Source organism: Leucoraja erinacea, chromosome 27, assembly GCF_028641065.1.
Source record: "Leucoraja erinacea ecotype New England chromosome 27, Leri_hhj_1, whole genome shotgun sequence".
Taxonomy (NCBI): domain Eukaryota; kingdom Metazoa; phylum Chordata; class Chondrichthyes; order Rajiformes; family Rajidae; genus Leucoraja; species Leucoraja erinaceus.
This window is the reverse complement of record NC_073403.1, coordinates 1,231,191-1,252,181: the sequence shown is the minus strand read 5'-3', so window position 1 is coordinate 1,252,181 and position 20,991 is coordinate 1,231,191. Positions and strand designations below refer to the sequence as shown.

At 47.2% G+C, this 20,991-nt stretch overlaps 2 protein-coding genes across 3 annotated transcripts in view; both read right to left on the bottom strand.

The window, feature by feature from the left end:
- The window catches only part of LOC129710080 (F-box/LRR-repeat protein 20), a 105,338-nt gene extending 103,221 nt beyond the window's left edge, over nucleotides 1-2,117 (bottom strand). The window contains exon 1 of one of the 2 annotated variants that reach the window (XM_055656792.1): nucleotides 2,024-2,117. Coding sequence is in view for 1 of the 2 variants with exons in the window: in XM_055656789.1 (XP_055512764.1) it covers nucleotides 1,826-1,855 (30 nt within the window). In the remaining variant the exon portion in view is untranslated. The other variant, XM_055656789.1, reaches the window with a different exon arrangement.
- An 8,156-nt stretch (nucleotides 2,118-10,273) lies between these two features.
- Nucleotides 10,274-20,991, bottom strand: part of med1 (mediator complex subunit 1) — a 43,371-nt gene continuing 32,653 nt past the window's right edge. Inside the window, exon 17 of the mRNA XM_055656781.1 lies at nucleotides 10,274-19,861. Coding sequence (XP_055512756.1) covers nucleotides 16,651-19,861 — 3,211 coding nt within the window. The 3' untranslated portion in view covers nucleotides 10,274-16,650. The remainder of the gene's footprint in view (nucleotides 19,862-20,991) is intronic.

The window sequence follows — 20,991 nt, the reverse complement described above, 5'->3', positions numbered from 1 at the left end:
ATCAAACACAGACCAAACCCCATCGACATTGTACTGTCGCGAGCTGAGAAGGAGATTATCACCAATTACTTACATGCTCAACAAGTCAACTCCTCAACCTTTAATTGAACAAGCCATTTAAAAATGGCTATCTTTGATAGACATTTAAAAAAAAAGAAAAAAACTGATCCAAAGATCAGTAAATTAGATAGTTAAGGACAAAACTCATTCTTAATGTCACGGTCTTAAGGCTCACTGTCTTAATATATCATGTTAATATACACATACTCACATGCAATTCATTTATTTACTTAGTACCTACAGGCATATCTAAATAACCATATAACCATATAACAATTACAGCACGGAAACAGGCCATCTCGACCCTTCTAGTCCGTGCCGAACACATAATCTCCCCTAGTCCCATATGCCTGCGCTCAGACCATAACCCTCCATTCCCTTCCCATCCATATAACTATCCAATTTATTTATTATTTTATTAAACAAATGCACTACAACCATACATACAATCATTTTTTTATGCGTTTAATCTAAAGTCAATATATTAGCATTTAAACAAAAACCTAAATCTATTACCTTAAAGAATTAGGACCACAGAAAAGAAAACGCACAAAAACGGAAAACAAGAGCAACTCTGGGGCTAACAAAACATTCATCAGCTGTTGCACATCACACAAAGGAGTAGAAACAAAAATGCTGGAGTAAGTCGGCTGGACAGGCAACATCTCTGGAGCGAAGGAATGGGTGACGTTTCGGGTCGAGACCCTTCTTCAGACTGGAAACATCACCCATCCTTTTCCCTTTTCCTCCAGATATGCTGCCTGACCCACTGAGTTACTTACTCCAGGATTTCGTGTCTATCTTCGGTGTAAACCAGCATCTGCCGTTCCTTACTGCACACAAAGGATTAAGTTGGTGCGGGCAGGAGGAGCTGTGAGCTGTCGGTGGGGAAGGTGTGCGGGGGTTCGCTCCGGCTCTACTCCCCGGGGGGCCACTGTGAGAGGGAGGGTGCTCTCCCCAGCTCCGACTCGTCAGTCCCGGGAGGCGTGGGACCCGGGACCCAGCTGGGGCTCTACTCCCGGGGGGTGCGGGGCCCCTGGGGCCGTAGACAAGGGAGCCCGGTGTCCACTCCGGGGCCGTTGCCATGGGGGTTGTTGAGGGACTCCGGCTCCACTTCCACTCCCGGGGGCCCCAGTGGGTCGGTGGGGGTTCGCCCCCCCTTGCTCCAGCTCCACTGGTGGGGAGGGGAGTGTGGACCCAGTGGCTGTGATCCCGGGGAGCGGCCAGTGGGTGCGGGTGCGGGGGGCCCCAGCTCCAGCTCCAGCTCCGGGCCCGTTGCCAAGGGGGGCCTAGCGGGGGGCCCAACCCCAACTCCAGCTCCGGGCCCGTTGCCAAGGGGGGCCTAGCGCGGGGCCCCGGCTCCAGCTCCAGCTCCGGGCCCGTTGCCAAGGGGGGCCCCGGCTCCAGCTCCGGGCCCGTTGCCAAGGGGCCTAGCGGGGGGCCCAACCCCAACTCCAGCTCCGGGCCCGTTGCCAAGGGGGGCCTAGCGCGGGGCCCCGGCTCCAGCTCCAGCTCCGGGCCCGTTGCCAAGGGGGGCCCCGGCTCCAGCTCCGGGCCCGTTGCCAAGGGGGGCCTAGCGGGGGGCCCAACCCCAACTCCAGCTCCGGGCCCGTTGCCAAGGGGGGCCTAGCGGGGGGCCCAACCCCAACTCCAGCTCCGGGCCCGTTGCCAAGGGGGGCCAAGGGGGGCCCCGGCTCCAGCTCCGGGCCCGTTGCCAAGGGGGGCCTAGCGGGGGGCACGGAGCCTGACTCCCTCACTCACTCACCTCAAACCTGCTCTTGGTGACTCCATTCATCCTGCTGCCCCCCCGCCGCCGCCGCCGCCCCGCCACTCGCCCGCTGGGCCGCGGCGCTGCTGCTAGTAATCCCGCTCTGGTTTCTATTCTCCCGGCGGCTTCAACTTTTCAACAAAAACATTAAAACAAAAAACACACACACACACACAGACCGGACTCTCCACCCACCTGCCAACATCCTCGCACCTGATTGGACCGCACGCTCCGCCCGGCGCTCCGCCGCAGTTTAATTCATCATTGGGTGCGGGAGTCGGGGCCGCCGGGACCGTCGGGACCCCCTCGCCGCTCCTCGCCCCCGTCCCCCCCGCGGCCTCTCGCCCGGGCCCGCGCCCGGGGTGGGGGGGGAGAGAGTGACGTCAACGTGGCGGGAAACACAAGCACACGGACAGGGAGGGGCGGGGCAGTCGGCCTGGTCCCGCCCATCACCCTGTGACTGACAGGTGGGTCCCAACGAAACCCCCCACCCCCCCCCTCCCACCACCATCACCCCCCCCTCCACCCCCCCCCCCCCCCACCCCCCCCCCCCCCCACCATCCCCCCCCCCCCCCCACCATCCCCCCTGGCCCCACTCTCCCCTCCCAATCCCCCTCCCCTTCTCTCACCCCCTCCCCCCACTTCCCTACTGCTCCCCCACAAAATAAATTCACCTTCCTCCCACCCCCACCCCCCCCCCACCCCTCCCCACCCCCCTCCCCCCCCCCACCCCCCCCCCTCCCCCCCCCCCCCCCCCCCCCCCCCCCCCCCCCCCCCCCCCCCCCCCCCCCCCCCCCCCACCCCCCCCCCCCCCCTCCACCCTCCACCATCCCCCCCCACCCATCACCCCCCTCCCCCCCCCACCCCTCACCCCCCCTCCCCCCCCCCCCCACCACCTCTCCCTCCCCCCCCCCTCCCCCCCACCATGTCCCCCCCCCCCCTCCCACCCCCCCCCCCCCCCCCCTCCCCCCCCCCCCCCCCCCCCTCCTCCCCCCCCCCCCCCCCCACCCCCCCCCCCCCCCCCCCCCCCCCCCCCCCCCCCCACCCCCCCCCACCCCTCCCCCCCCCCCCCCCCCCCCCCCCCCCCCCCCCCCCCCCCCCCCCCCCCCCTCCCCCCCCCCCCCCCTCCCCCCCCCCCCCCCCCCCCTCCCCCCCCCCCCCCCCCACCATCCCCCCTCCCTCCTCCTCCACCATCCCCCCTCCCCCCACCATCCCCCCCCCCCCTCCCTCCTCCCTCCTCCCCCCCCCCCCCCCCTCCCATCACCCTCCACCTCCCTCCCCCACACCCCACCTCTCCCCTCCTAGTCAAAGATACTAGAGGAAGTGTTTAAGAAGGAACTGCAGATGCTGGAAAATCGAAGGTACACAAAAAAGCTGGAGAAACTCAGCGGGTGCAGCAGCATCTATGGAGCGAAGGAAATAGGCAACGTTTCGGGCCGAAACCCTTCTTCAGACAAGCTCGTCTGCCAACACCATGCCCACCAAGGTAGACAAAAGTGCTGGAGAAACTCAGCAGGTGCAGCAGCATCTATGGAGCGAAGGAAATAGGCAACATTTCGGGCCGAAACCCAAAGGGTTTCGGCCCGAAACGTTGCCTATTTCCTATAGTGGAGATTGTTCAACTCTTTGCATGGAGCGAAGGAAATGGGCAATGTTGCCTATTTCCTTCGCTCCGTAGATGCTGCTGCACCCGCTGAGTTTCTCCAGCTTTTTTGTGTACCTACTAGAGGAAGTATCTTTGCTCCTAGTGACTTGTGCAGCGAGGAAGAGACCGTGTTCCACGTGTACATGGAGTGCGAGATGTTGCTGCCCCCTCCCCGTACGACTATCTGAAGGGGCTGCGCTTTGGCTACATTTTAGCCCCCACGTTCCTAATATTTTCACACAGAGAGTGGCTGCGGGACTTTGCTAGCGCCCGCCGGGGGCTCCAACATCAAGACCCGGAGCGTGGCCTTGCATCACCCAGCGCGGCGTTAATGGCCGCGGGACAATTACCATCGCCCGCTGGTGGCTTTGACTTTGACATCGGGAGGGGAATGGGGAGTGCAGGGGAGAGATACGTTTTTTGCCTTCCATCACAGCGAGGAGATGCGCTGTGATGGATATCTGTGTAAATTGTGTTGTGTCTTGGGTCTTTTTTTCTTGTATGTATGACTGCAGAAACAACATTTCATTTGAGCCTCTATGAGGTTCAAGTGACAAATAAATTGTATTGTATTGTATTGAATCTGTGGAATTCTCTGCCACAGAAGGTAGTTGAGGCCAGTTCATTGGCTATATTTAAGAGGGAGTTAGATGTGGCCCTTGTGGCTAAAGGGATCATGGGGGTATGGAGAGAAGGCAGGTACAGGATACTGAATTGGATGATCAGCCATGATCATATTGAATGGCGGTGCAGGCTCGAAGGGCCGAATGGCCTACTCCTGCACCTATTTTCTATGTTTCTATTTGGGCACCCAGTACAGTGGAGGGAGGGTGAGGGTGAAGGGGGGGGGGGGGGGGGGGTCGAGGAGGGAGGGCTGAAGAAAGGTCTTGACCCGAAACGTCACCCATTTCTTTCTCTCCACAGATGCTGCTTGTCCCGCCCTGTTACTCCAGCATTTTGTGTCTTTCTTGGGTTTAAACCAGCATCGGCAGTTCCTTCCTACACGTAATACGGGGCAGTTCAGTATAGTCTATTGTCATGTGTAACGAGGTACAGTGAAAAGCTGTTGTTGCGTGCTAACCAGCCACCGGAAAGGCAATACATGATTACAATCAATCCATTTATAGCGTATAGATGGATGACAAGGGAATAACGTTTAGTGCCAGATAAAGCCAGTAAAGTCCGATCAAGGGAAGTTCGAGGGTCACCAAAGAGGTTGATAGTAGTTTAGCACTGCTCTCTAGTTGTTGGTAGGATGGTTCAGTTGCCTGAAAACAGCTGGGAAGAAACAGCCCTTAAATCTGGAGGTGCGCGCTTTCACACTTTATATATCTTTTACCTGATGGGAGGGGAGAAGAGGGAGTGGCGACAGTCCATCACAGTGTGTGGGCGGGGTTACTGGGACTGACCAAATACTTTCCACCCGAAACATCTCCCATTCCTTCTCTCCAGGGATGCTGCCTGTGCCGCTGAGTTACTCCAGCATTTTGTGTCTAGCTTCGGTTTAAACCAGCATCTGCAGTTCCACAGATCTATTCTTGCATCATGGCCTGGTACAGCACATCCAACACATAGAAATGCAAGAGGTTGACTCAGCCCAGTCCATCAAGTGCACAAACGTCCCCTCCATCAAAAGGATCGACTCGAGTGATGCCTCAGGACGGCGGCATCTATCATTACTAATCCTCACCATCTAGGCCATGCCCTCTTCTCGCTGTTTGGACCACTGAGCAAGTGGTCCAAAAACCTGAAATCCCACACCATCAGGTTCATGAACCAGTTTTCTTACAACCATCAGGTTGAACCTAACTTCTCAAACCTTGTCAACCAAAAATTAGATTGCCTCTTGCACTATTATTGACTTGTTTTGTAATTATGTTTTTGCATGAATGCCTTTTGCACAGTTCTATGTGTTTGCTGAGTGTAGAATGTGTGTGTAATTTTGTTCTTATTTAGACATCATTTATATTTCTGTGCGTTGTCTGAGGTGGGAGGATTTCTTTACAGAATAGTCGGGCAGGGAGTTGTTGTTAGTTACCTAAAATTGGAGATTCCAATGTTCACACCATTAAGTTGTACACTACCCAAGTGGACCATGAAGTGCTGTTCCTCCAGTTTGCACCTGGCCTCACTCTGGCAATGCAGGAGACCCAGAACAGAAAGGTCAGTCTGGGAATGAGTGTTCAGCGAAAAGGTCACCAAATCGACTTTGTCTCGTTGATGCAGAGGAGGCCACATCAGGAACACCCAATGCAGGAGACAAGGTTAGACGAGGTGCACATGAAGCACATTTATTTCCTTCCAAATTACTTGAAACAGGTACAACATGCCAACAGTGCAAGGCATAAGCAGTGCTATATCTCCTTCACAGGATCCATTCATTTGATCTCTGTTGACGTATTGTATTTTGAATTGTCACATTGCAGTTTTGGTTTTAAGGATAGTGTGGAAGCAGGCCCTTCAGCCCACCGAGTCCACGCCGACCAGGGATTCCATTCACACTAACACTATCCTACACACACTAGGGACAATTATACCAAGCCAATTAACCTACAAACCTGTACCTCTTTGGAGTGTGGGAGGAAACCGGTACACCGGGAGAAAACGGGGAGAATGTACAAACTGTACAAGGACCTGTAGTCAGGATCGAACCCAGGTCTGTAATGCCCCTGTCCCACTTAGGAAACCTGAACGGAAACCCCTGGAGACTTTGCGCCCCCACCCAAGGTTTCCGTACGGTTCCCAGAGGTTTTTGTCAGTCTCCCTACCTGCAACCTTCGGCAACCACCTGCAACCTCCGGGAACCGCACGGAAACCTTGGGTGGGGCGCAAAGTCTCCAGAGGTTTCCGTTCAGGTTTCCTAAGTGAGACAGGGGCATTACTCTACTGTTGCGCCACCGTGCTGTTTTAAATGTGAGTGAATTAGCTGGGGTTCCTTAACATTCAGTCGTTCCAATCAAATAGCCTATCATCATATTACTTACACTCAGTCTCACCTTGACATACATTGCCCAAAGCCACAATAGCTGATCCAGGATCAAATGCTTTACTTCCTATCTGCATCATGTCTTTGGGCATGCTACTTGTTGACCAAGGTCCAGTTGCTGTGCAGATGACAAACAGTTCCAACCCTTTATCACTCTACCCTGCCAAGTCATGCCCATTTATGTTAAGTGTCAGGATCTACTTGCTTCCCCCTTCAATATGTCATGTCAGAGTTCCACATCGTGCTTTTCACAATATCTTATCTCACAGGAAGCGTTCCACAGCAATTTTAGCAAGATCAGATGACATGCAGATTTATAAACCTATATCTCATTGCTGTCACTGCCAATTGAAACCATTTAGAAGCGATTTCTCTAGCTCCAATGATTCTTAAGGCCACTCACCTCAGACCCAAACATTTATGTCAGCTGATGTGTTGATGAAAGACGCTGTTGAGGAACAATGTACTTTCAAGTTTTTACAAGTTTTACAAATGTACAGGAACACATAAATACGACTAATTTTCCTTTTCACACTTATGCATTTTAATTCACAGCAGTAACAATGTTGCATTGCATTAGGATCCGTCTGCTACATCATGTTTAATTTTGGTTCTTGTTTAAACAGGAACTTGTATTGTTTTTGTTGGGTTGCACAAAAAGCAAATTACTGTTTGCATATTAGTGCACAGATAGGACATGTAGTGTTAAAGAAGGAAGTGCAGATGCTGGAAAATCGAAGGTACACAAAAAAATGCTGGAGAACCTCAGCGGGTGCAGCAGCATCTATGGAGCGAAGGAGATAGGCAACGTTTCGGGCCGAAACCCTTCTTCACTTTGTACTTTGTACATGTACTTTGGCTGGACAATGCAGCATCTAGATTCAAGAAACTTTAGATGGTCATTATAAAAAGGGCTGGCATAACACAGCAGGTCAGGCAGCATCTCTGGAAGGCACGGATATTTCAACGATGCTTCAGCATGGGAACCCTCTTCAGACTAAGTGTAGTCGGGGGGAGAAAGCTGGAAAAGAGCCGAGGGCTGGGCAAAGCCTGGCTGAGTTTAATGTTTGGTATGAAAGAACGAGGTATTTTGTTCAATTAAGTCATTTTCACCACCATTAAAAACAAACAAGAATCACATTCACCGAACGTAACCTAAACACTCTCCATTTCCTAAAAAAGTTAGTAGTTATAGAAATAGAGAAATAATACTGTTATTCATTGAGAATTACCTTCCTTGCACCACTCTCCCGTGTCTCCTGTGGGTGGGTTGAGAAAGGCAGACTTAGGAAAGACAGTAGAATTGATGTGACCAGATTCTATGCCTTGTAGGCTGAGGTCATTGACATTAACAAACCATGCAAGTCAGTGAAGTCTACTTCCTTAATCCTCCTCCAAATTATAGTTTATTTCTAAATTAGAAAATAATCTCTTTTTAAAAAAAAAACTATTTATTAGTTCCTCCACCACTGGGGTCACAAACCCTCCTGTGTACAAACATCATCGTCAGATAGACACAAAAAGCTGGAGTAACTCAGCGGGACAGGCAGCATCTCTGGAGAGAAGGGATGGGTGACGTTTCGGGTCGAGACCCTTCTTCATACTAGTCCGGGAAAAGGGAAACGAGAGATATAGACGATGATGTAGAGAGATAAAGAACAATGAATGAAACATATGCAAAAAAGTAACGATGATGAAGGGAAACAGGCCATTGTTAGCTGTTTGTAGGGTGAAAACGTGAAGCTGGTATAACTTGGGTGGTGGAGGGGGGGGTAGAGAGAGAAGGAATGCCGGGTGCTACTTGGGTGGGGGAGGGATAGAGAGACTTGGGTTTGGGGAAACATCATGCTCATCTGAATGGCAGTATAGAGTGAGTTATTAGATTGTTTCTCGGTTTTTGATTTTCAAACTAAGGGAACAGATGGGCCTCATCTACAATGTCATTTTTTATAAACACCTAAATTAAATCTTAAACCAGTTCAGGAAATATAATCAATCTTTTACCAATGTTCCTTGAGTTATAGGGATCGTAGAGAGTAAGTTCATGGAACTCCCCTTCTATGAAAGGAGACAAGGATCTATAATTATATTCTGAATAATAAGAGCATTGGACTGGAGATGAACAATAATCATTCCCGTCAATTTATATTGGAAAAGAAAAAACATTTCTAAATTGCCCTAATTTGGACAAATTACTTTCCAAGTGCTTACAATGTGCTGCAGCCACAGAAGTATTTTCAAGGCAATATTCTCTTCAATGCCTCTTCAGAAGTATGAGAAAACAATGTTATTTGTTGTAGATTTACTATTGACCATCGCCACACTTGACAGAATCATTTATTTATTGAGGTAGAAAACAAATTAAAAACTTGCATTAATATACTGTACTGCCGTGTGTATTAAACACACAACTGATTTGATGTCCCGCTGATTTACTCCAGCATTTTGTGTCTATCTAACTGATTTGATGTTTCTATTTGTGGGGTAAATGTTAGCCAGGGCTAATATTTCTTTGAATGGTGTTGTATTTTGTTTTTAGGTTTTTGAACAAGGATCTAGGGCCTCCTTGGAATAATGGCAGAGTGGCGCAGCGATTAGAGCCTCACAGCTCCAGAGACCCCGACCTCAGGCACTGGCTGTGTGTGTTTTCCACGTTCTGGGATTTCTCCAGGTGTTCCGGTTTCCTGCCACATCCCAAAGGCGTGCCGGTTTGTAGGTTAATTAGCCTCTGTAAATTGTCCCTAGCGTGTCCGGAATGGTTGTGAAAGTGGGATAACATACAACTAGTGTGAACGGGTGATCGATGGTTAGCGTGGACTCAGCGGGCTGAAAGGCCTGTTCCCGTGCTATATCTTTCAATGGTTCAAAGAAGAAAGCCAAAGTTTCATGCATGCAAGTTTGCACTCAGGGTGCAAAATGTCTAAGCATAATGTGAAAATACATGCAGTCACCATCTCTGTTAGAAATTCACTACCTTTTACTCACGAAAGGGCCAGTTAGTTGGGCAGCTTTTACCAATTCACATACTAAATGGTAGACTTAAACAGGAATTAACACTAGATGTCATATTGATTTAATAAATTCAAAATGCCACAACATTTGACAGTCTATTGTATTTTGTTTACAACTTCTGATTATGCATATATAAAGATGGAAGGGCTACAAAACACTTGATCCACAGCATGGTTACAGGCCCTCCAGCAGAGGCCACACCAACTATCAATTACCCATTTACACTAATATTGCACTCATTCCATTTAATTCTCCCCACTATCCCTGCACTCCTGCCACACACATAGACACAGGAGTAATTTACAGTGGCTAATTAATCTACTAACCTACACACATGGGAGGCGACCCACACGATCATCTTCTCGCCCAACCCCCTTCCCGTGTAAACCCAAGAATTAGGATGGGGTGCAATTCCACAACCACCGAGCAGCATTTACTCAAATAATTTTTGATGAGTTGAGATTTGGGAAAATAAGGAGTTAGCTTCACACGGAGGGTTGTGCAGAGAGGGAAGGAGGGAGATTAACTGAACAGCTCCAACATAAACAGGTGCAGCCATGATGGGCTGAATGGCGTCCTATGTTCTGCGTTACTCTATACATGCTTTAAAGTAAACCCGTGAATAGAATGGACTGCAGTCAAACTTGGATATGTAAAAAAGAAAGAACACTGTGTTCCAAAGCACCTCCAGTTTTTCCACTAATTATATTAAATATCTGTGCAACTGAAAATATCAAAGTTACCCAACATCACCACATCCACAAGAGGTCAGTGCAAATAGGAAACTCTTAACAAGCACAGACACTGTCCTGCTGAATTATTTATTTCCAAAAGTGAACAATAACATTGGTTTATTTTTCTCTGCAAAGTAACATTCTCAGTTATGAAAATGTTGGGAAAATATTTTACATTTTGCAAAAAAGGGTATGGCACTAACCGAGGAGAATATTCGCAACTTATTTACCTGCTGGACAGAACAGCAAAACAAAGATTATTTCACAAAACACCAGACAGTCAACCATTTTCTTTTAGTTACAAATGCGTTAAGAAAACACAGGGGTCCTTAACCCATCACTGTACAAAGAAATGTCAAGGTTTTATGCCAAAATAGGTATAAAAATAGTTTTTGTTTTAAAAATGAATGTTTCCAGAAAATGATTTGGATTTTTTCTTTCAAATATATTGATTTTTGCTTCTTTACACAGGCAGACCAATAATCTCAAACATCCACTGGACATTTCAAAATGGCTCCCTAATTTGGGGGGGTTTTAACACATAATTTTGAGAATAAAATTCCAAATTAGTTTCTGCTGTCACCAAGGATTGCTGGGATGGTTTCAAGGATGTCCTCAAAGTAATGTGCCACTATTTAGGGCAATGTTTGGGACTTTGACCATGTTGAATACCACAATGTGGAGAGGATGTCTCCACTAGTGGAAGAGTCTAGGACTAGAGTTCACAGTCTCAGAATTAAAGGACGTTCTTTTAGAAAGGAGATGAGGAGACATTTCTTTAAATCTGTGGAATTCTTCGCACAGAAGGCTGTGGAGGCCAAGTCAGTGGATATTTTTAAGGCAGCGATGGATAGATTTTTGATTAGTATCGGTGTCAGAGGTTATGAGGAGATGGCAGGAGAATGGAGTTAGGAGGGAGAGATAGATAAGCCATGATTGAATGGCAGAGTAGACTTGATAGGCCAAATGGCCTAATTCTACTCCCTATCACTTATAACCTTATGAATAGATTTTGCCTGACCATCCTTTCCGTCGCCTCCTCATCCATCCACTCACATATCAACAAAGATAGACACAAAATTCTGGAGTAATTCAGCGGGACAGGCAGCATCTCTGGAAAGAGGAAATGGGTGACCTTTTGAGTCGAGACCCTTCTTCAAAGATGCTGTCTGTCCCACTGAGTTACTCCAGCATTTTGTGTCCAACTTCAGTGTAAACCAGCATCCGCAGCTCCTTCCTACACACTCCCACATCAACCCGTTTGCAACATGGCCGAGAATACTGTGCAATAATAATGAACTGGTCCCAAAGAATTCTTCTCCCCCCCCGACCTGGGGATGAAAAGTCGAGCTTAGACTATTTAAACTCAGCACAGATTAGAAATAGACCACGTGACAATCCAATTTATAATGCTTCGCCTTGTACAAGATCACCTTAGTCCTCAAGGTGATTGGCATAATATCCTGCAGCAAATTAGCCAGAGTATTAAATTAAAGCCATTGGAAGATTGACAGCCACATCCAGATGTTACGATTCCAACCTCAAATATATATATATCAATCTTACCTGAAATGGGGCTTTGTTTCATTCTTTATAATTATCATTCACAGATAATTGAGACGGCATCAATACCTTGCCTGAATTATCCACAATTTAATACACAATAAAGGCATTAACATTTTCTTAAATTCTTTGCGATCTCCTCCTGCCCTTTGAATGGTAGTTTGATTTCAATACCTTAAATTAGTTCTACTTGTCTGAATATTTCCAAATTTCATAAGCAAATTTTAGATTTTATATGCATGAGTTGCAGAAGGGACCAGACTGCAAATCACGCAGGGAGCGGCTGAAAGTAAAAGATTGTTTCAATGTTGGCGGTGGAGTCACTATAAGTAAATTGTCCAACTCCCAAGTCACAATCTACTTTTCTCTCTCAACTTCGGACCATTTGTGGATTTGGACCACTTTCGAATTTTCCCCCCAAACAATTTGTACCAATTTGAAGTCACTGCTAAAGGATCAATGTAATTTTTTTGATTGATAGAGATTTTGTAATATTGGTAGTCTTCTGCCAAAGGTTGAGGCAGAGTCCATAAATATTCAGTCAGAATAAATTTGGATAGTACTCAATGGATGTATGCAGAGAGGAAGAGAGTGGATAGGAAGTGGCACAAAAATAATCACTCAGGCCAAATAGCCTGCCTCTGTAAAGTTCTGCTTTTATAATTTATCATAGCACTCATCTTAAAAGGATAATGGTGGAGAAATCTGTAGCATCTTGACGATGTATCCACTGAACTAAGTTTCAGAGTTGCTAAACAGTAACCAGCGGTCTCAACACTGTAATCAGAAGTACACCATTTCTAAGACCAAGCCTTTAACACGAATCAATGTGAAAGCAATTCTGACTTGTAGAGCCACAAAAACAATACTAATGTAAACTTGTGTATTTGAAATGTTAGGTTTAATATAAGCTGTCATTAATGACAGAAGCCAATTTCATTTTGAGAAACATTCTTCAAAAAGCTTTAACTCTTAATACTGCCAATGTAAGTGAATGTCTTCATATTCAATTGATTTAACAAAGTAGTTTTACCCTTGCATATTTAACTGTGGTTGGCAATCTTGAACAAAATACTTCCCAATAACACCCGATTGAAGTTCCACAACTTTTTCTTCTTTATAAGAAAAGTATCTTTGCTTTATACAATAATTCTCGCACTCAAAAGCAGCATTCTCCAAGTTACGTCTCATCTCGACATCCAGAGTAGAAAAATGGGGTGTTCATTATTTCTGCTGAGCAAGATGATGTTATCAGGACAGGACAGGACAGTCAATGGCCTGGGGAATTCAACCAGGGCTCCCCATTCCCATCTTATGATATTTGCTGGAACCTGAGATTTTAGGCAAGAGGATTGGGTTTAGGGCCAACACCCTTCACAGTCGAAGCTGCTGACAGCCACTGCCACAGCTTACAGAAAATAGCTGCATAAAGACAAAGCAAACTGGGTTCTCTACCCTGTAAGAATCAATGGCTCCCAGCCAGGACCGGTGTCGAGGCATAAAGGCAGTGTATTAAACTATTAAAGGCCGAGGGTGAACAGAAATTATCTACTTCCTTCAGCTGGCAAGCCAATAAAGGGGGCAGAGATTTAAAACAATTAAAAGAGTGGAGGGAAAAACAGACAGCCCAAGAACAAGAGAGGCTTGGAATTCATTGCCTGAAAGCAGAAACCATCATTGCATTTACAAATCAGCTGGATGAGCGTTTGACATGCAATTATTGAGGACAATGGATTGAGAGCTGAGAGGGTTTGAGTTCCATGGTGTTCGTTTTTGACTGGTGTGGGCCAATTGGCCCCTTCCTATAGGGTATATTTCCATGATGCTATAACTTATCAATATAGTAAATTGACTTTTGAGCCTTAGTTAGATCAAATTCAAATGGGAAGAAATACACTTTGGGTTCATCTTTCACAAGTAGCATTACAAACTGCCTTAAGATAATAGATAATTTGCACTGCCCAAATTGAAAACTGGTGGCTGACTTTTTAAATACACACTAATATGACACTGGCGTTATGGCCAAGAAAGAACGGCTATGCCTCGACTACCGCAGAAGACTAAGGAAATTTGGTAAGCCCACAGCCTCCGCCTTCCCATCAGAACTGCTCCCTCCATTGACTCCTTTAAGTCAAGACTAAAATCTTATCTATACTCCCAAGCCTTTCCTGACGTCCACTGAGCGAGGGCTATATGTATATATGCATGTAGTTTGTATGTTTAGACTATTCTTATAACAAATGTAAAGCACTTTGGCCAACGAGAGTTGTTTTTTTAAATGTGCTATATAAATAAATGTGACTTGACTTGACTTGACAATATCTCTTACCGATTTCTACAGATGCACCACAGAAAGCACCTTATCGAGATGCATCACAACTTGGCCAAGATTGCAAGAAATTGCAAAGAATTTGTAATGCATCCCAGTCCATCAAACAAACCAGCCTCACCCCCCTCACCCTCGCCCCGGTCACCCTATCTACACCGCACGCTGCCCTGGGAAAGCATAAAGCCAGCATAATTAAGGACCACTTACACCCAGGTCATTCCCTATTCTATCTACCTCCGTTGGGCAGAAGATAAAGCTTGAAAGGATGTACCACCAGATTTGGGAACAGCTTCGTCCCCGCCATTATCAAACTACTGAACAGATCTCTCAATCTATGGACGTTGTCCCCAGCTCCTAACCTACCTTGTTGTGGCCTTTGAACTTTTTCTAATCTACACTTTTACTGTAGCTGTCTCATCATATTCTGCACTAAATATTTTTGTCTTTATTCTGTCTGTTGTTGTTTCTTGTCTGTATGTCTGTATTGTACTTGGGCATGGTATGATGTCCCAGCCTAGCACGCAAAGACTTTCACTGTATCTCCACACAAGTGACAAGAATAAACCAATGCCTTTTTTGGGCATGGGAAGGTACATAAAGTGGTGGATTTTTTGGGATGAAGAATTTGATCACAGTTTAGACCTCACCGAATGGCAGGAAAGGCTTTCTCTGGACAACCCATGGCCTCACATTCTGAACGACTTCTGACAGCTTATGCATTTGCTATCGCAAATTTAAAAAAAACATTAACCAAATGAGAAAAATTCCTGTGAATATCTATTTGGCAAATCCAATGACTGATTGATTTGGCCACACTGGATGACAACATGGGACCCTGCAATATCTGAACTACCGTTAAGACCTGAACCATTTTATAATTTGGAGGGATCCTAAGAGTATTATTGAGGGGTCCAATATTTCCTGTGACCATTTAATTGTTTCACGTGCCACGTAAGAGAGATCTCAGCTATTATTGGAATCTGCTATCAAGAAAACAATTTAGAGAGCATTTATCTTTCTATTTCTGCAGGGTATTGAATGTAGACGCGTGGCTCAACAATATGGCTTCTAACTGATATCCAGTTCATTATTGTTCTAGCAGATGGCCATTGGACTAATATTTAAACAATCTTATTGTGTGGGTGATTTAATTTGTTTAAAGATGCTTTGCTATTCCAATAAATATCATAAATGGGGATTCTTTCAACTTGCCTCTTCAAATGGACGAGAACTCGCTGCACAAGAACATTGACATTGTATAATCTTTCTGCAATTACTATCCACTTGGGTATCAATTTCCCTTCATTCTTGGAAGGTGAAAAAAGTTATTGCCTTTGGGTTTGTGGTTTTATCAGGGATGTAATAGCTTTTTGCTTCCGCTTTTATGAAACCATGCCAAGACGTAACTAACTGGTGAACTTCCGGGAGCTTCATTCAATGCAAAGTGGGCAAACCTTCACTTGTGGATTCAATGGCTACACGGAGGATAAAATTATGGCAAGCAAAATAAGCATCAGGAAGAACTATTGGGAAGTTTGGCCAGTACAATGGCTGGGTTGCCTTCAGTTTACACGTGTGGTTTAAATTTGAACACCATCGTCCAGACCAGGTCGTGAAACTGAGACAAAGTGGGTGTTGGAATCTGTAATACGCATTCTCAAACTTTCAATTGAGGCAGAAGGCTGGAGAAAAATGATAGAAACTTTCTCCAAACAAGCAGAACCATCAGCTTTAAAATGTCAATGCAAAATAATCATACAAATGCATTCTGGCTCTTTGGAAGAATAATCAAGAGAGAAATCAGCATTGTACTGCAAACTGTGCATTTAAAGCAATATACACATTTGACATTAAAATGATTTAACAAAGCTTTAGAAGCTGTTAAAATTATTTCAATTCTGAAATTAAGAGATTAATAAATAGTTAAAAATAAAGCACATTAAAAGCATATTAGGTTTTATGTAAAACAATCTGGACCTAACTAATAGTTAAATAAAATCTATCTCTTGCACCAGGGTTGGGAGTCAAGAAGATTAAACACTCAGGCCATTTTGTTTTTTTAGAAAAAAAATATGAATGGCTTTAACACACAATAGAGCAACCTCTTCCGACTTTAAAATAGTTTTGTGTCAATAAAAAAATGAGCATTCACATATGGGAGGCAAACACAAATAGGATGCAGCCAGGTTCAGGTTTTAAGCTCTGCTGAAGAAAGCCAAACCAATCCTTGGGCAAAGGACCTTCATTGGCTTAATTTCAATCTAGTCCCCTTCTGAAAAGGAAGATTAAGGATGTTCATGTAGGACTTGACAAAGCACCCCCCCCCCTCCGCCCCACTCAAAGATATACAGAAAATGGTTTCATTTTATGTACACTGTTTGAGAATTGGTTGTTGACATTAAAAATAATTGGTAATTTTAAAAACCTTTTGTGTGCGAATGAGACATCTGCCAAGATTGGAGATAAAGCCAAGAACCTCCTCACACTTGGGAACAAAATGTGATCACAGTACTGTTGACAGACTCTCATGGTTTATGAACAAAGCACTTCATTTTAATTACCAATCAGAGCAACGTTCATGAGTTCATCATCATCGCCAATCAAAAATGCCGGGCTGGGGCGAGATGACCTCTCGGAGTTCATGGATGTGCTCCCTGCCATAGATAAGGATTGGTCAGTCGATATCGGAGACTTTGACCAACTCTCTGCTTTAATACTAGAGTGAGATTTTTTCTTCTCCCTGTCTCGGTCCCGATCGCGATCCTTGTCCTTCCCTTTCTTCTTCTCCTTTTTGTGCTTTTTATGCTTTTCCAAACTATACTCGGGGAGCGGCCGGACATCGTCGTCCGAGCTTGGACTGTTCTGGTGGGACTTCTCAGCGAAGGACGAGCCAGACTCGCTGCCACTGTCGCCACCTTGAGGGGTGTAGGCGGGCGACTTGCTGTAGCTCGGGGAACAACGTTCGTGTTTTGGCGTCGACCCGCTGAACAAAGGCGACCCATAGTTTTTTGCTCCGGTGATCTGCGGTCTTAAGCCGTCGCCGCTGCCATCACTTGGCTTCTGCAAGGTCACCTTGGCCTTGATGCTCGGAGAACCACCGTCGTGCTTGCTGATGATGATCTTGGCCACGCCCGTCCCCCCGCCGTTCTTGGAGTCGGAGGATTTCTTCCCACTGTCGCCCGAACTCCCCGAGACAGAGACCTTGGATTTGCTTTCTTTGTCACTCTTCTCTCGCTTTCCCTGATAATCAGCCGGCGAAACACTGTGCTTGGACGGGATGCCGTGAGCAGATGCCATTGCTGCTGCTGCTGCTGCCGCCGCCATTTGGCCGTCTGCAGAGTCGTCAGCGTTAGAACCACCCACACCACCCACGCCATGTTTCAACTTATCAATCACTGCCGTCAAAGACGGCTTCTTGGTCCGACTGGGAGACTTCCCTTTGATTAGATTTCCGTGGGCGTTTTGAGATGAAGACATTGAGGAAGCAGAGGAGGAGGACGAGGAAGCTGGAGGTTTCTGGTTCAAGGAACCGGAGGATGTCATGCCAGAAGACTGCTTCATGCCTGAGCTGGAGCTAGACCCAGACATGTGAGAGCTTCCTGAGCCCGAGCTGACTGGAGACTTGGCCTTCATTGGCGGAGTTCCCGGAATGGGCTTCAGTGGCGATGAAAGCTTCTCGGAGTTGCCCGACGGTCTGGAGTGGGAGGGAGAGACGCTGGGCTTTCCTCCGGATGGATTAGCAAGAGACGAGGACGACTTGACCTGGGGCTTCATTTTGCTGCTGCTGTTGCTGGACAAGCTGCCACTGCTGGTCAAACCGTGCTTGGTGACTGGAGAGGAGCTGGGTTTTCCCATGGACTGAGACGAGCTCTTGGACTGGCTGGAACTGCCGCTGCCTTGCCCTGGATACAGGCTGCCGCTGCTCATTTTGGAACTGGAAGAGCTCTCCGACTTGTTGCTTTTCAATTTGCCGGAAGAGGAATTGGAGGAATGAGAGTGGTGACTTTTGCTGCTGGACGAAGGGCCCGAACCAAACTGACTGTGCAAGGACGATTTTCCGACCATCTCCTTGCGGATCTGAATGGTAATTTTGGGGATTGGAGGGGTGGCCACACTGGGTGGAGTCTGTGACCTGCCAGAGCTGCCAGGGGATTTGGAACCGGTGGTGCTGGCAGGTGGTGTGAAAGGCCTACTAGACACGCTGTGAGATGGAGACTTGTTTTCCGAGTCGGTTTTCTTGCGCTTCGGGGGCTTTTCCTTGTTTTTGCCATCGCTGGACGGAGTGCGGGTGCGCTTGCCGGGTTTACTGTCGTTGGTCATCCCGGGTAAGCTGTTGCTCCCGCCGCCGTTTCCTTCCTTGGCAGGTCGCTGCTTTTGAGACTTGTCCACTTTTGCAACCTCCACGGTGCTCAGCAAGGGGCTCTGGTTTCCTGTGTGTTCCATCCCGTCGGGCGGCCCCAGCGACTTGTTGTTGTTGGTAAACATACTAAAATCCACCATGTCCGCGTGGCTGCTCCCTTTGGAGCGCTCCCCGCCGTCACCGCCCATCGCCTGCACGCTCATGGAGGCAGACGCTGGCGGGGGGAAACTCTTCATGTCATCCATGTCTCCGCCCTGGCTGCTCTCGTCAAAGTATCCGCTCACAAAATTGTTCCCGCTTTGATTTTCCAATAAAAAATCTACTCCGTCGGGAAAAAACTGGTTAGAGGAGTCACTGGTGGGAGTGGCGGTGGCATCTGCTATTAGGTCCGCAGGGTCAGTGTATGTGTTCTCGTTGCTTCCAGCCTGAAAAACGTCTGCATCAAAAGTGCTGTTCACAGCGGCGTGGGATGAATTCACGGAATCACGGACAGGGGTGCCGACGGACGGACAATTGTCGGTGGGGGTGGCCAGCTTTGTTTGCTCCGCTATGTCGGACAGAATCTCTGTGACGTCAGCTCCAATACTGTCCGTGCTAGACAGGCGTGCCATCCTCTGCATGGTGGACTGCTGCGAGTGTGCAACTGTGCCAGGGTATGTTGTCGGAGTGTTGCACTGACTGGGGGCAGGGGTGATGTGCGGGGTGTCCAAAGTATCGCCGGGCATGTTGACGTCAAAGACACTGTTCGGAGCGTCGAAGTCCATGGAGATAAGCTCTCTCTGGAAGTCTTCCTCGGTCTGAGGTTGCTTGGGTTTATCCGTCTGAGACCGAGTCCTCTTCTTCTTCTGTTTGGTGCTGCCCGAAGCCACGTCGATTCGTGGGGAGCTGGAAGAGGAATTTTGCCTCTCCAAAGGGCTGCTGCTGTAAAGGGTGGAAAAATCTTGGCTGGGGTTGTCCTTGAGCAGGTTCATCAGCATGGGGTGGTTTTTGGTATTACTCGCAGGGGAAGAAACCAGCGGAGGTGTGTGACCAGGGGGCGTGGGGCTTGACCCAATGGATGAACCAACACTCCCTGTAATTTGCAACAAGCTGGTCAGGATCGGGTTCTGGTTCACTTTAAAGGAATCTTCCCCGTGTCCAGATTCATGCCTTTCCTTCATGCCCTGCATGTTGAAGATGGTGGAGTTGGGCCCAGGAAAGGTGCTGGTTGGCGTAGTGGTGGTGTCACTGGGTGGGTTGTTGTTGCCCAGCTGGGTGCTGTAGCCGGGGCTGCTGGGCGGAGGGGGATTCCTCTTCAGCATGTCCTCCACTGTCTCGGCAATGAGGGGCAGGGCTGGGGTGTCCGCTTGGATGGTCTCTGCCTTGCGGCGGATTGCCCTCATCGTCACTGGGATAGACATACATCTGCAACACACAGGGCACCAGTGGAAATTATTCACATTCACCCACACTGCTGTCAAACTGTACTACACAGCAAAACAAAAAGCTTTCCACTGCACCTCAGTTCACGTGACAATAAACTAAACTGAACCAATCCAATAAAAGTGAACTTTATGAGGAACGCTACTGTGAGGCGACACTGTGGCACAGCAATAGTGTTGGCCTTACAACGTCAAAGCCACACCGGGAACATGTTTCCTGCCTCTAATGTGTCCAATCCCTTAACAATCTTAGATGTTTCAATAAGATACCCTCTCATCCTTCTAAATTCCAGTGTCTCCAAGCCAGTGGCTCCATTCTTTCAACATATGACAGTCCCGTCATCCCGGGAATTAACCTATGCTGCACTCCCTCATTAGCAAGAATGTCCTTCCTCAAATTTGGAGACCAAAACTGCACACAATATTCCAGGTGTGGTCTCACTAGGGCCCTGTTCAACTGCAGAAGGACCTCTTTGCTCCTATACTCAACTCCTCTTGTATACTCTGAAGGAAGGTTTTGGCCCGAAACGTTGCCCACTTCCTTCACTCCATAGATGCTGCTGCACCCGCTGAGTTTCTCCAGCACTTTTGTCTATCCTCTTGTATACTGATGTATAGCATAATTTGACTGGATAGCATGCAGAACAAGTATTTCACTGTATCTCTGTACATGTGACAATAATAAACCAAACTAGATAACTACAAACATGTATTCAACTCTGAATGCTAGCCCATGCAGCATCTAACTATATGCCAACTCATTTATTTATAATGCTCAAATTATCCCTATTTTGAAGTGTTAAAGGGCTCCTTATCCCAACATCCTGACAAAAGCTTTCTTGTTCTACAGTTACAGTCTTGTAGCTGTGTTCTAGACTTGCCTTTACCACACTCCCACCTCACGGGAGAGTGCTTAGCTGTGTTTGATCTTCAATGCATCAAGTCTAATCTCAAACACATAACGCTATTAAAAGTAGCTAAGTAGTTCGTCTATTTTTAAATTTCTTGGGTGTCAGAAGATTGGGAATAAAGTAGTTCAGACTATTAGTTTTACTCCCCACTGATTTTCATATCTGAAGCTAGAACTTGTCAGGGTAGCAGTACATACAAGGA